This window comes from Syngnathoides biaculeatus, chromosome 11 (assembly GCF_019802595.1).
Source record: "Syngnathoides biaculeatus isolate LvHL_M chromosome 11, ASM1980259v1, whole genome shotgun sequence".
Lineage (NCBI taxonomy): Eukaryota > Metazoa > Chordata > Actinopteri > Syngnathiformes > Syngnathidae > Syngnathoides > Syngnathoides biaculeatus.
In genome coordinates this window covers 4,116,094-4,130,952 of record NC_084650.1, presented here as the reverse complement: position 1 = coordinate 4,130,952, position 14,859 = coordinate 4,116,094, and the positions used below count along the sequence as shown (strand labels likewise).

General features: G+C 40.3%; 1 protein-coding gene across 8 annotated transcripts in view; it reads left to right on the top strand.

Annotated features, from left to right (window-relative positions):
• The window catches only part of pigg (phosphatidylinositol glycan anchor biosynthesis class G (EMM blood group)), a 107,564-nt gene that overhangs the window by 44,971 nt on the left and 47,734 nt on the right, over positions 1-14,859 (top strand). For 7 of the 8 annotated variants that reach the window (XR_009797115.1, XM_061834940.1, XM_061834941.1 and 4 more), the window contains 2 exons: positions 4,136-4,353; positions 6,390-6,674. Coding sequence is in view for 7 of the 8 variants with exons in the window: in XM_061834940.1 (XP_061690924.1) it covers positions 4,136-4,353; positions 6,390-6,674 (503 nt within the window). In the remaining variant the exon portion in view is untranslated. The remainder of the gene's footprint in view (positions 1-4,135; positions 4,354-6,389; positions 6,675-14,859) is intronic. The other variant, XM_061834944.1, reaches the window with a different exon arrangement.

The following is a 14,859-nucleotide window of genomic DNA, read 5'->3' as shown; positions in this document are numbered from 1 at the left end:
CACAGGGCAGATAAAAACAAAATCATTCACACTTTACATTCACATTCACACACCTATGGGCAATTTTGAGGCTTTAATTAATGCATGTTTTTCTGGGATGTGGGTGGAAACTCAGCGCAGATGTGTAGGCTTGTCAAATGCATCCTCCAAAAAGAATCGAACATACTAAGGGGGTGATAGTGATGTAAAATCGCATTAGGAGGCTCAGCTTCAAAATTGAATGTGTAATGTGGAGTATAATCAATCATAAAAATTAGCACACATCAACTGAGCGTCTTGTAGGTGACAATGTCAGAGCCGAACATGGCACCTGACAACAGCGGAATGGTAGGAGAAAGTCCAGGTTGTTACACAGTCAGCAATACCCTATTCACTATCAACATACCAACGATGCCATATTGTCTAAGGTGAAAGTTTCCAAAACTATCCATTGTAAAAATGCGCACTGCAGAGTCAGGTGGTAGTGTTGATCTTTAGCTCGCCATCTGCCTGTGCCTTTAAAAAGGTCAATCCATTAATTTTTATTTATTTCCTCATTTTTGGGGGACTTTAAACGTCACTGAGCTCTTTGAGGCATCCAGCAAGCTGCATGTTAGAGTGGTAAATGCGCCCTGTTACAAAAGCTAATCACAGGAAACCCACAAATTACCAGCATAGCCAAACGAAATGAAGTCACTTTGTGCTTTTATAGTGAGGGAGGGAACTTGGACTTGAAAGTATATGCCTTGTGGGGCATTGTATTAGCCCCGCCCGCTAAATGAAAGTCAGACATGAAAAAGATGCTCAACCTACTGTAGTTTTCATGTATAATGTGCATTCCTCCCCCCAAATTTTCAAAAGTCAATAGTGCATGTTATACATGGGTATAGGGGAAAATAGGGGGAAAAAACTCCTAACATTTAACAAATCTAGGCCAGCATCTTGAGGTTATGGAATAAGCAGCACACTTTCATTCCGATATGTGAACACCACCTATAGATTCTGAGAATGGTGTAGTCTACACTTTAATTACAATATGACATGACTATGACGGCATATATGTATAGTTGTGTTCCGAAGAATGGCAGAATTTGTGAAATATATATATATGTATATATATTTTTTTTAAATATGACTGACTGAACAGCAAGCATTAATTTCTTTAAGGTTATCTATTTTTTTATGAATAATGCTTATTTTGAAACGTTTGACAATTTTATTTGAATCCCATTCAAATAAAATTAAATGTTTCATCTGGTCCCTAATATTTTCTTTAAAGGAATAGTCAATGAAGAATAAACAATGAAAAGGCTGAATCCGATAAGTCATGTCATATGTACTGTACTTTTAAAATTTGAAGTTAGGTTAATTTAATGGTGTTTTTATCAGCAATTACGAATTTTCCTGGGCGCCGCCATTTTGGTGAGCCACGTGACCTACTTGCGCGGATGTGAGGTATTCTGTGCGTAAACAAAGAAATCATGGACGATTTGTAGTGTAATCACATGCAGTACCACCACCATCAGACACGTGAAAATGCCCTACTGTATCGCGAAATTTTGCCATAATTCAGATAGAAATAATCCGTGGAAGGCTTGGTGGCATATTCTGCCCAGTAAGAAAAAGAAACATTTAAAGACCCAGTGGCTAGCGAAGTGTGGTCGCCCTGAGCCGTACGACATATGTACAGGTGTATTTGCGCATTTATTTAAGACCAACACTTTTAGAGTACAATGAGTCTTTGAATTCTTTTAAAAACCATTATGATGTTGCTAACCAATGATGTCAAAAGTACTTCTTACCATCAATGCGACTTCTTGTGCTTTCATACTTCATGCAGGCGTTGAGACTTCCATCCTTTAATCGTGAACGTAATTCAATTTGATTTGCCACCATGATGGTATAATGGTGAACAGTTCTTGCCGACAAAGGCACGTCTTTTATTCGTTTGATTATCTTGTCTTTATGCGAAGTTGGCAAAATGTTGATTGGCAATGTCGAGTACGAAAGCTCTAGCATACTCCCCATCTGTGAATTTAAACACTGAGCAGAACCCTACCTCACCACAAAGGCTGTCCATTCTTGTTGAAAACTTCGGTGGTACTCATATTTTTTTCTTTGAGTGACCTTTGTCAAAAGTTAACAGAATTACTGCTCCACACAATCTGCGTTCAACCGTTTATCGCCTGTGGTTAGTTATTGAGTCAGATTCTGCGTCATTCCCGTCCAAAAACCCATCCAAATATTCACCAGTATTTACAGCCACAGGTTCAAATCTGTATGGACGTATTCCTCCGTCTTCCCGATCAACCGATGCTGCTATTTCTTCAGCAAATGAGGATAAATCCAAGAAATCAGCGCTGTCCGTGATTGTGTTTGCACACAGGAGACATCACTTCCTGCTTTTTAAGTCATGTGACTCGTTAAAATGGTGGCGCCCATGAAAATTCGTAATTGCTGATTAAAAACACCATTAATTGATATTGGATTAACCTCAAATTTTCAAGGTACAGTACATATGACATGACCTATCGGATTAAGGCTTTTCATTGTTCAGCGGACTATTCCTTTAAAGAATTCTACCCATACTACAAATTTGGCCTGGCTAATCAAACATGTAAGCACAACTGTGTGTTTTCTCATTTACTAAATAAAAGTAAGTCTGTTAACTCTGAAAACAAGAGCGAGAAATATAAGGCAAGTATTACATCCATCCATATTTCCATTTTCTTAGCCGCTTATTGTCACTAAGGTCGCAGGAGTGCTAGAGCCTATCCCAGCTGTCAACAGGCAGGAGGCAAGCTACACCCTGAACTGGTTGCCAGCCAATTGCATGGCACATAGAGACAAACAGCTGCACTCACAATCACACTGAGGGGCAATTTAGAGTGTCAATTTAATGTTGCATGTTTTTGGGAGGTGGGAGGAAACCGGAGTGCTTGGAGAAAACCCATGCGGGCATGGGGAGAACATGCAAACTCTTGACTGACCCCGGGTCCTCAGAACAGTGAGGCCAACGCTTTCCAGCTGCACCACCATGACGCCCAAGTATTACATGTTCAAATAAATTGCTTAGCATAAGAATAATTCTTCAGGGAAACACGTAATACAATACATGTAATACTTCTTGTTCTGATCATATGGGATACTTCATGTTCTGATCATATGGGTAGAAACAAAATCATGCATTGCAAAGATGGATTGTATATAGGTAGAATGGTCTTCCAGAATTCTGTTAAATTTGTAGATGCGTATTATACATGGGTGCCCATCTGATACGAGAAATTAAGGGACATCTCAACAATTCTGCACTATATTATGTCTTTGCAATGTTTTCAGCACTTCAAATATATTTAATGTATATCAAAACCAAATGTGGATGTCTGCTTAGAGTCACTCAAAAACATTCTGTTATTAGTGATGACACAATGCAAAAAGCAGAAAACAGAAAAACAGAACATGGAATTAAGCAATTTGGGCACGTTTGATCAAAGACATTGTAGGTTTGCCTTGTAAAGTCCACAATCATCACTACCGTCTTTAGAGTGTTCAACACCAGGTTGTGTTGGCCACACCAAATTTCAATCTCACCACTTCTTCTCGATATGAAGGATAGGAAGTTCGCCGTCTTTGATGAGGCCGATGACTGTGTACTGTGGTGTCCTCTGCGAACTTCAAGAGTTTGAAAGCCGGGTACCTCAAGGTGCAGTTGTTTGTGTAGAGCGAGAAGAGCACCCAGTGGTGTCCTAGCCAATATCAGCTGCAGCAATGCCCCCGACTTGGAGGAAAACTGCAACACTTTTTCAAAACTATGCACAAGGGTTGTGCTTGAATATAAAGGCAAACTGCATGTGGGATAGCCGCAGTGATGTCAGTGCGGTTGCCGCTTATGTGAGTATAAACAAGCCTTAAGCCTAATTGTCAGTCCATTTTCCTGGGTAAGAAATATTTACTTTCGGGAAAAAATGAATCTCTGATGTTCAAGACTTCAAACCAGACTTTAGTTCATTCAGTTAGTTTTGTTGACCCCAAAAAGTGAGTACAATTATCATTTTAGACCTCCTGATTCAGTTTTCCATCATAATACTGAATACCAAATTTGTAAAACACGGCTCCAGTCAGTAGTACAAAATTTTGTGCCTTTTTTCTGATGTAGAGGCAGGATTTGAACAATACCGTGTGGCAGAAAAGGCACACGGAAGCTGGATGAAGCGCTACCTGGAGGGGAACACATCAGAGGTCTTGACCAACATGGGCAAGAAGCTCCTGAAACAGTACTTGGAGGCACTGTCTGCCATGAGCTCAGCCCTCAGCAAAGAGCTGGGCAAGTACGACGTTTACTCCATGATTGCTGGAATGGTCTTTGTATTTCAGGTAAGGACCAGGGATTTTCTTCTCATTTCTTCAGTTACTATTCTGTAAGTTATTGTCTGTAGTAGATTGCAATCTCTGTCAAACTTCAACAAGACAATGCCCTAATCTGAAAAATGGATGTTCAGTTTCTATTTATTTGAAGAATATTTTCCCCTAGAACATATTAAAGTACCAGTATATATTCAATATATAAATAGTTTAGGTGTAATAATACAGGGATCTCATTTGATGTACATCGCGCATCCTAAATCCACAAAATGATGACTGGTTAAAAGAGTGCATCCAATGTGCATCCACTGACACACAATGTTTCTTACCTATGTGCTTACCTACCTGTGTCTGCAAGGCTCACCAAGCAGTTTTGCATCGCAGTATCTGTGTCAAAATTCCCATTTTGTGAATTTAAAAAAAACATTGAAAATCATAATTCCGAATCAGCTTTACAGTGGAGACAGTCGCGAAGACGGGTGACAGGCAGTTCTGTAGTTGACATAACACACTTACGTCAAAAGCGTTTGAGAAGCGCCAAGACGGCAGTTGCGAAAATGCGACGTCGAATTGAGAAAAAAGACAAAAGGTGAAAGTTTTGTTGCTTTTATTAGTGCATATGTCTACTTTACTAAAATAACAACAATGTGGAATGTGTCTCTTATGAGTTCCGTCGAAAGTGTTGCCTTTTTTTTAATGGTGACAGACAATTTAATGCACAGGTGTCAAACTCAAGGCCCGGGGGCCAGATCCAACCTGCCACATGATTTTATGTGGCCCACTAAGGCAAATAATGTCAACTTCCATGATTCTTGTTCAAATCTGAGCAAAAATTTCAAATTGTTATAACTGATAACATTCAAAGATTGTAAGCATTTGTGTGTTACCAAACATCAATAATACTTGAAAATCCCATTACCCTTGATTTCTGATTCCAAAAATAATTCATAAATTTGATGCATAAATATGATGAGGCAATTGAAGATTTTTAAATATAAGAAAACTGATCTGTAAGTGGCAAAGGTTTGAGTCAAGTAGGTGAAAAATGTTACAAATGTGGCCCCAGAGGATTGAGAGTAAAATGGGTTATCATTATGCTCCTTAATGGGAGGGCTTTGCTTTTCTCTCTCTGGGTTTCTTCATTTTAGTTTGATCAAACTAAACACTTCCAAAACTTGTAGTAGTACAAAGCCTTGAGGCTAATGTATTAAACTGTCATAAAATGCTAGCTGTGAAGAGGCACAAAGGCTTTTAAGTGGGAAGTTCCCACTGGGAGTGCTTATGAAAAGTCTAATAAAATGTCAAAGCAGAACAAAAGTGTTGAACAAACATAACCTCTAAAACCGTTCAGTTAAAATAAGTATGTAAAATTGTTTGAGACTTCACTGTTGTCAAGATGCCATCCAGAAAAGTAGAAACTCAAACCTTTTTTCCAAGTTCAGCACTTTATTTGAAATTATTTATTCACTTGCTCATATCGTCAAATAACTTTTCAGTGAATGAGAGAACATTGTTACACTATTGTGCTCCTGTGTTTGATTAGCAGGGTAGAATTAGGCGCTTATAAGTCTTTAATATGTTATATCATTATTTCATTGGCGTAATAAAACATTGACACTATCGTTTAACTTGAAAGGTTTTGGGAAAATGTATTCTAAAATATTTTTTGAAAGGGAGGAAGAGCAATAGATAAGACAAAAATATTGCACAAACGGTATAAAATGTTTAAAAGACTAACAACTGTGAACCAAGAACCGCGATGTAGGTGACCATTACTGTATCTGTACTCTGTGATGTTAAGTTGCTGAGACACATAGTTCCAAGAGGTGTGACTCATTGTTTTTCTGACATGTGCATCCTGGGACTCACATAGTCTCAAGTGTAAAATGATCAATGATAATTTGTTAATTTGAATGTTCATTCACCAATCAGATAATCACTTAAACACAACTCTACGTCGACACTTATTGAAATTCATATGCAATTGCTGTAACCTTTCCACCATTCAGTAGTACTAATTTAAGTTTTTTTACTCTATTCTCTCCAAGCTGCTCTTGGTCTTATTGTTGGCCATGCCTGAAGCACTGAGTAGCTCAGCATCCGTGGACCTCCCAGTCATCTCGGCACTGCTCTCGTTGCCTTTTTACCTCTTGTGCCTACTGCTTGCGTCTGTGCATGTGCTGGTGTGCACATCTACTGAGAGCTCATGCTTCTTCTGCAGCCTCTCCTGGGGTCTTGTGTTTGCTGCTATCACCTTCTCTTCAGCCATGTCTTGTTTGCTGCTCTCGATGATGGCAAGACGAATTCCCTTGGGACCAAAGTTATACGGGAAGGTGAGTTGTGCATTTAAGTGTTGCCATTTCTAACACTTTATCTTTTAAAGCCAACAAATATTTAAACTCATAGAAAACACAAGAGTATTAAATTGACTGGAATAGTGTGTTTTCACTTGTTCTTGGAATTCACAATTCAGTTTAATACTGTATATATTTGTCACTTGCCCTAATTGTTCACTTCCGAGTTCTATCATTATGGTAATAGGGGAACAATGATACTAACCCCAATTCGAATAAAGATAGGACGTTTTTTAAAATGTAAATAAAAAGAGCATGCAATAATTTGACAATCCCTTTCAAGCCCCAAGTATATTCAATTGCATACACTACCAATACAAAAATTAATTATTGGATGCCTGCAACACATTCCGAAGATGGGAAATGGGCATTTTTTTTTACCATGATGTCACTTTTACTTTTAACAACACTCAGTCAGTGTTTGGTAACTGAGGACATCCATTGTTGAAGCTGGTGGAATTAGTCCCCATTCTTGCTTAAAGGCCAAGTGTCATCCCTATAAACATTCTAAAATAGACATTGTAATGAAAAATACATATAACATTATTCACTTCAATGTCTATACGAAAAAATAAATGTGAGCGGATAGCGCGTCATCCATGCGCAAAGTTGCAGAAGTGTCATTCTACGACATCCAAGTGGTCGCCATACATACACAGAAGCTCTTTTCGAAAAGGAGAACACCATACAACCGAGTGAAGTTACCGGGCAATATTACACTATTGTTTCGAGCCATATTCAGATGATATGCGACCACGGCCAAACCGCCTCCCGTCCAATCCACTTCCGCGGCGGAGATGAGCCATCGCGGTTCATCCCAGCCGGCCAGTGTGGGTCATTTTCGGCGCCGAGGTGGCTTATCACGGAGCCAAGCCATGCTGCTTCAGGGGGTTGTTAACATCCGCTGTAGTACGCGATGAATAACACCGTTGAGCCCGGGCGCTTTACTGCATTGTAGTCGCACGTGGCTGAGTGAGGCAGAGCCGAGCCATGCTGCTTTAGGGGTTTGTTCATAGACTCCGCAATAAGCGATGAACAACACCGTCGAGCCGGGGCGCTTTACTGCGTTGTTGTTGCACGCGGCAGAGTGCTGCATTGTGGCAGCGTTCTTCAGAGCCGCCGCCGTCCGGGAGCCCGTGCGGTTCGCTGGTGAAGTGACGCAGCAGCCCAACGCCGTCCGACGCGCATATCGACACATTTCGTCCGCGTATCTTATGTTACTTTATGAGAGACGGCTTGCATGGTCCGCCCCAAACTATTATTTTTTATAGTAGCTGTATACATACCTACCTGTCATTCTGAACCCACGAAGCTCTCGTCCTTTGCAATCCATTTTTCACGACGAACCAGGTGTCTTGCAAACTTATAAAGGGTAAATCCATCCTCCCGAGTGTTCAAACAATGTCCAGCAATGCAACGAGCAGGCATTTTGGCTAACACGAAGGAACAACGAGCTACCTTCCCGAAGATAAAACTAATGGAAACAAACGAGTCCCCTTGAGGGCGGGTCTATCCTTTACATCACTTCCTGCTCCTTCTCGAATCCCTCGAGAGGATTTTCATGGCGGGAGTTACAAAAAGCTGTACACGTCAAAAACATGTTTTGTGGTGAAAAAGCGCATGGGTCCATGTCGGCTGCCGTTTTTTCATTAATAATATACTAAAAATCATGCATTTCATGACAGTGGCACTTTAATGTACAATTTCAGTTGTCCAATAGTCAGAGGGAGGGAGGGAGGGAGAGAGGGAGGGATGTCTTGACTGCTGGCAGGCGAGTCTAATACTCACTGTCTTACTCCCAATACCAATGTGTCTTGTCATTGTCTCACTGACATACAGTGCTGTGAAAAGGTTTTTGCGCCCTCCTGATTTCATTTTTTTCCCCTCATATCTATCACGCATGGTTTGAATACATCCATCCATTTCCTGAGCTTCTTATCTTCACAAGGGTTATGGGAGTGCTGGAACCTATCCCAGCTATCTTCGGGGAGGAGGCAGGGTAAGCCCTGAACTGCTTGCAGAAGACAACAGTCACACTCACAATCACATCTTGGGGCAATTTAGAGTCTCCAACTAATGCATTCTTTTGAGATGTGGGAGAAAACCCATGCAGGCACACTGAGAACATGCAAAGTCTATATAGGCGGGGCTGGGATTTGTACCCCGGTCCACAGAAATGTGAGGCCAACGCTCTTACCAGTTGCTGCAATGTGCCCCCAGGGTTTCAAATCATCAAATCCAGTTTTAATATCACCCAGAGAAAACACAAGGAAATTAAAAAAAAAAGCAGTTTTCAATTGGCTAACCCTAACCCTAACCCTGACAATGAAACCCATTAGAAAGTCCACCACTGAGTAGCTAAAAAAACCCCCAACAAAATTAAGGTTTTGAAGTGGCCAAGTCAAAGTCTGGATTTAAATTCGATTGAGATGCTGTGGCTGCTGTTCATGCTAGAAAACCCTCCAATGTGATGGAGTTGAAACAGTTCTGCAAAGAAGAGTGGGACAAAATTCCTCCAGAGTGATATGAAAGACTCATGGTCAGAAAGGTTTGGATTTCTTATTTCCATAGGTTGTCTATGAGTGATATTAAAATTGGTTCGATGATTTGAAACCTTTGTGTTATAGCTATGCAAAAACAAAAACAAAAAAAAAGAAATTGAAACCAGGAAGGGGGCAAACACTTTTTCACAGCACTGTAAGTAGAGATATCCCTGAAAAAATACTTGGCTTGAATGGCAGCATTATGTTACTTCAAAACATGCATGTACCAAACACGTTCCGAAACCTGCATGTACCTATCTGTATTAGTGCGCCTTCAGAGATGTGCAGTTACTTTTGCCATTGGCAGTAACACATCTCCTTACCATCACAGATGTTGGCTTTTGAACTTTGCGGGGAGAAAAATAGTTTGCCCTTTTCTTCTTTCACCCAGAGGGCACAACGTCCATGATTTCCAGAAACAATTTGAAATGTGGACTCGTCAAACCAGAGAACACTTTTCCACTTTGCGTCAGTCCATCTCAGATGAGCTCTGGCCCAGAAAAGAAGTGGCTCTGAAGGTTGTTGATATATGATTTTTGCTTTGCTTGGCATAGTTTTAACTTTCCTTTATACACACGTAGACAAAGTTATAGGTACCCGTCAGAAAAAAAACACAGTGGTCATAGAAATAACTTTACTCTGACAAACGTTATTGTCCACAAAATACTTAGAAAAATGAATCAATGAAAATCAGATATTGCTTTAAAAATAATTACAGACCCTTTCAAAAAAATTGGAATGCCATGGAAAAGTTTTTATTTCCACAATTCCATTCAAATGTTAAACCATGATAGATTAAAGATTCGGGGTCCACAAGTTAAACAATTTCATGTATTCATTTAATTATTTTTCCACAATTTAATTACCTACTAACCTAGAAGCACTTGCACAAGTTTCAACAGGTGTCCTTAAATTGCTTCAGTTTGGTTCATTTGTCTGAGTTGGGTTGAACATGGGGAAGACTGCAGACTGCTAAACTGGCCAGATGACCATCATCAATACTCTCCATAGGATGGTAGCCACAAATTTTCAAAGCTATGGAGGCTGGGTGTTCACAGAGTGCTGTGTCCAAGCATATCAATTGGAAGTCTAGTGGAAGGACAAATTCTGTCGGGACAAGATGCATCAGCAAAAGAGAACCATGGGGTTTAGTGGATTATCAATCTGAGAAGATTCAAGAAAATAGCAGGGGTCCAGAAAGAGTGGAATGAGGTGGGAGAACACCGCTTCATGGGGGAATTTTTGTCCAGGATATCCCCGTTCTTGTCAGTGTAGTTGAAAAACAGCCCCACAATATGATGCTCCCAGCATCATACTTCACTGTTGGGACTGTACTGGATAGGTAAGTGGTTTTCTCCACACATACTGCTTAGAATCAACACCAAAAACTCCTACAGTGAAGAAAATAAGTATTTGAACAACCTGCTATATTGCAAGTTCTCCCACTTAGAAATCATGGAGTGGTCTGAAATTTTCATCGTAGCTGCATGTCCATTGTGAGAGAGATAATCTAAAAAGAAAAATCCAGAAATCACGATATGATTTTTTTTTTTTTTACAATTTCTGTGATACATCTGCAAATAAGTATTTGAACAACTGTCTATCAGCTAGAATTCAGATCCTCAAAGACCTGTTTCTCCGCCTTTAGAAAAAAAAATTATTATTATTATAATGTATTATCCTGAGCCTGTGTGAGGTTGTTAGCTGCATAAGGACACGTGTCCACTCCATACAATCAGTAAGACTCAAACTTGTAACATGGCCAAGACCAAAGAGCTGTCCAAAGACACCAGAGACAAAATTGTACAACTTCACACGGCTGGAAAAGGCTACAGAGACATTGCCAAGTAACTTGGTGGAAAAAAGGTCCACTGTTGGAGCAAAGTGGAGCCCCATGCAAGATAACACCTCGTGGGGTCTCAATGATCCTTAGAAAGATGAGGAATCAGCCCAGGACTATACCACAGGACTTGGTCGATGACCTGAAAGAGCTGGGACCACCGTTTGCAAGGTGACTGTTGGTAAGACACTAAGACGTCATGGTTTGAAATCATGCATGGCACGGAATGTTCCCCTGCCTAAACCAGCACGTCAAGGCCCGTCTTAAGTTTGTCAAGGACCATTTGGATGATACAGAGAAGTCATGGGAGAAAGTTTTGTGGTCAGATGAGACAAAAGTGGAACTTTTTGGTCATAATTTCAGTAACCGTGTTTGGAGGAAGACGAATAATGAGTTCCATCCCAAGAACACCATCCCTATTGTGAAGCATGGAGGTGGTAGCATAATGCTTTGGGGGTGTTTTTCTGCATATGGGACAGGACGTCTGCACTGTATTAAGGAAAGGATAACCGCGGCCATGAATTGTGACATTCTGGGAAACAACATCTTTCCCTCAGTCAGTGCATTGAAGATGGTCGTGGCTGGGTCTTTCAACATGACAATGACCCGAAGCACACAGCCAGAAAACCAAGGAGTGGCTCTGTAAGAAGCATATCAAGGTTCTGGCGTGGCCTAACTAGTCTCCAGACCTAAACCCAATAGAAAATATTTGAAGGGAGCTGAAAGTCTGTGTTTCTCAGCTACAGCCCAGAAACCTGTCTGATCTAGAGATCTATGTGGAGGGGTTGTCCAAAATCCCCTGCAGCGTGTGCAAACCTGCTGAACAACTACAGGAAACGTTTGACCTCTGTAATTGCAAACAAAGGCGACCGTACAAAATATTAACATTGGTTTTCTCAGGTGTTCAAATACTTGTGTGGTCCTGGGCCGATTCATCACCTTTCGAAGGATCATTGCGTGCTCACGAGGTGATATCATCCATGGGGCTCCACTGCGATTGAGATTGACTGTCATGTTTAGCTTCTTCCATTTTCTAATGATTCCTCCAACAGTGGACCTTTTTTCACCAAGCTGCTTGGCAATTTCTCCGTACCCCTTTCCAACCTCACACCTGACCTCACACAGGTGCATCTGATTCAGGATAATACATGGTGTGGAGGTGGACTTTTAAAGGCGGACTAACACGTCTTTGAGGGTCATAATTCTAGCTGAGAGACAGGTGTTCCAATACTTATTTGCAGCTGTAACACAAATAAATTGTTAATCATACATTGTGATTTCTGGGTTTTTCTTTTTAGATTATCTCTCTCACAGTGGACAGGAACCTACGATGAAAATTTCAGACCCCTCCATGATTTCTAATTGGAAGAACTTGCACTATAGCAGGGTGTTCAAATACTTATTTTTTTCACTGTATTGTTATCTCATCAGACAAGAGAATCTTATTCCTCATCATCATGGAGTCCTTGAGGTCTTTCTTAAAAACTCCATGTGGGTTTTAATGTGCCTAGCACCGAGGAGGGGCTTCTGTCGGGTCACACTGCCATAAATCACCGACTGATGGAGGGCTGCAATGATAGTTTCTACAACTTTCTTCCATCTCCCGACTGCAACTCTGGAGCTTAGTCACTGTGAAATTTGGGTTCTTTACCTCCCTCACCAAGGCTCTTCTACCCCAATTGCTCAGCTTGGCTGGCCAGGCAGCTCACAGAAGGTTTCTGGTCATCCCAAATGTCTCCATTCAAGGATTAGAGATGACATTGTACTAAAGGAAACTAAATACAGCAGATGTTTTTTTTTGTACCCTTGGCCTGATCTGTGCCTTACCACAATTCTGTCTCTGACATCTTCAAGCCTTTGCCTTTGAGCTCATAATTTTCATTTTCTCTGAGATGCACTCTGAGCCGTATGGTCTGATATAGACAGGTGTGTGGCTTTCCTAATCAAGTCCAGTATTAGACACAGCTGGACTTTAGTGAGGATCCAGAACAGTCAAGGATGTTCATAAGAAATGGACTGCACCCGACTTAAATGATTCTCACAGGAAAGGGTTTGAATACTTATGGCTGTCTGATATTTCTGATTTCATTTTTAATAACTACGAATATCTCAACTTCTTCTTTTTCTTTCGGCTTGTCCCGTTCGGGGTCGACACAGTGTGTCATCTTTTTCCATTTAAGCCCATCTCATGCATCCTCCTCTCTAACACCCACTGTCCTCATGTCCTCCCTCACAACATCCATCAACCTTTTCTTTGGTCTTCCTCTCGCTCTATTACCTGGCAAAATCTCCGACTATCTCAACAATTCATTTTTTTTGTCTGTGTTGTGCTATGTGTACATTAATAAGGGAAAATATGGAGTTAAATAATTTTAGGAAATAGTTTCAATTATTATGAAGTGTAAACAAAGTGGCACCAGACCCAAGAAAGGAGCCAGTTGAGGTGGCTGGGGGATCTGATTTGGATGCCTCCAGGACGCCTCCCTGGTGGCGTGTTCCGCGCATGTCCCACTGGAAAGAGAACCCGGGGTCGACCCAGGGCACGCTGGAGAGACTACGTCTCTCGGCTGGCTTGCAAACGCCTCAGGATCCCACCGGAAGAGCTGGAAGAAGTGGCTGGGGAAAGGGAAGTCTGGATATTCCTGCTGAAGCTACTTCCCCCGCCACTAGACCCGGAAAAGTGGTAGAAAATGGATGGATGGATTCCCAACCAAGTATTGAAGATTAATGGACTGGTATGTCGATTTGAACATATGATTTTTTTTGGTTGATTTTTAGGTGACCCCAAATTTCTTTTTTTTTTCCCACCTCCAAAGTAAAGTAAATCGTGATTTGATTTCAATTTCTAATTTTCTAGGTCCTATTATCTGAAGGCTCAAATTGTGAAAAAAATAAATACTTGAAAGTAATTAAATTACAGTCCCTGAATTTATTATCTATGAATGTCTAACTAACTGAATTGAATTTTTGAAATAAAACTTCTATGATATTAAATTTTTTGGAAAGGGTCTGTATTTTAAAAACAATAACCATCTCCAAAGAAAATTAAACCGTATCTCCAAGTATCTTGATGTTCTTGTGACTACAGTTTTAGATATTATCCAGAAATTTAAGATCTACAGAAAAAAAAATTGTTGAACACCAATTTGTTTATTTTCATTAAATATGTTGTTACTTTAGTTAAATTCAAGTTATTTCTGTGACCACCGTTTTTTTTTCTTTTATTATTACAGGGGTACAAAAGACTTTGTTCATTTGTGTAGATGTAGTGACAAGCAGGATTAACAGAGTCCACATGGCAATATCCTTTCCACGATTATACAGATTTTAAATGCAGTGGTTCCAGACTGATGTAAGGTCACTGGATTAAATGTTGGATTTTGGCCGTCCATGCATAGATTTCTCCAGATTCTCTTACTCGTTTGATGCTTTAATGGACTCTAGATTATGAAATACGTAAATTCCTTGCTATTGTTGGCAGATTAAAATAAACTGTTACACTTTTTGCTCAAGCAGTTTTTTACAAATAATGACCCTGGCTGCATCCTTGCTCTTGAACAACAGAGCCTTTTCGTGATGCTCTTTTTTTTTTTCTTTACCCAATTATGACACTGACTTGTTTCGAATTAACATGGAAATGTTCCAAATAGCTGGGATTTTTTTTTTTTTTTTTTTTTTTTTTTTAGCATTCTTGAAATTTCCCTGCCTTTTATTGCCCCTATCCCAGTTTTTGGCGAATGTGTTGCATGCATTAAATTTAAAATGACAATGTTTCTAATTA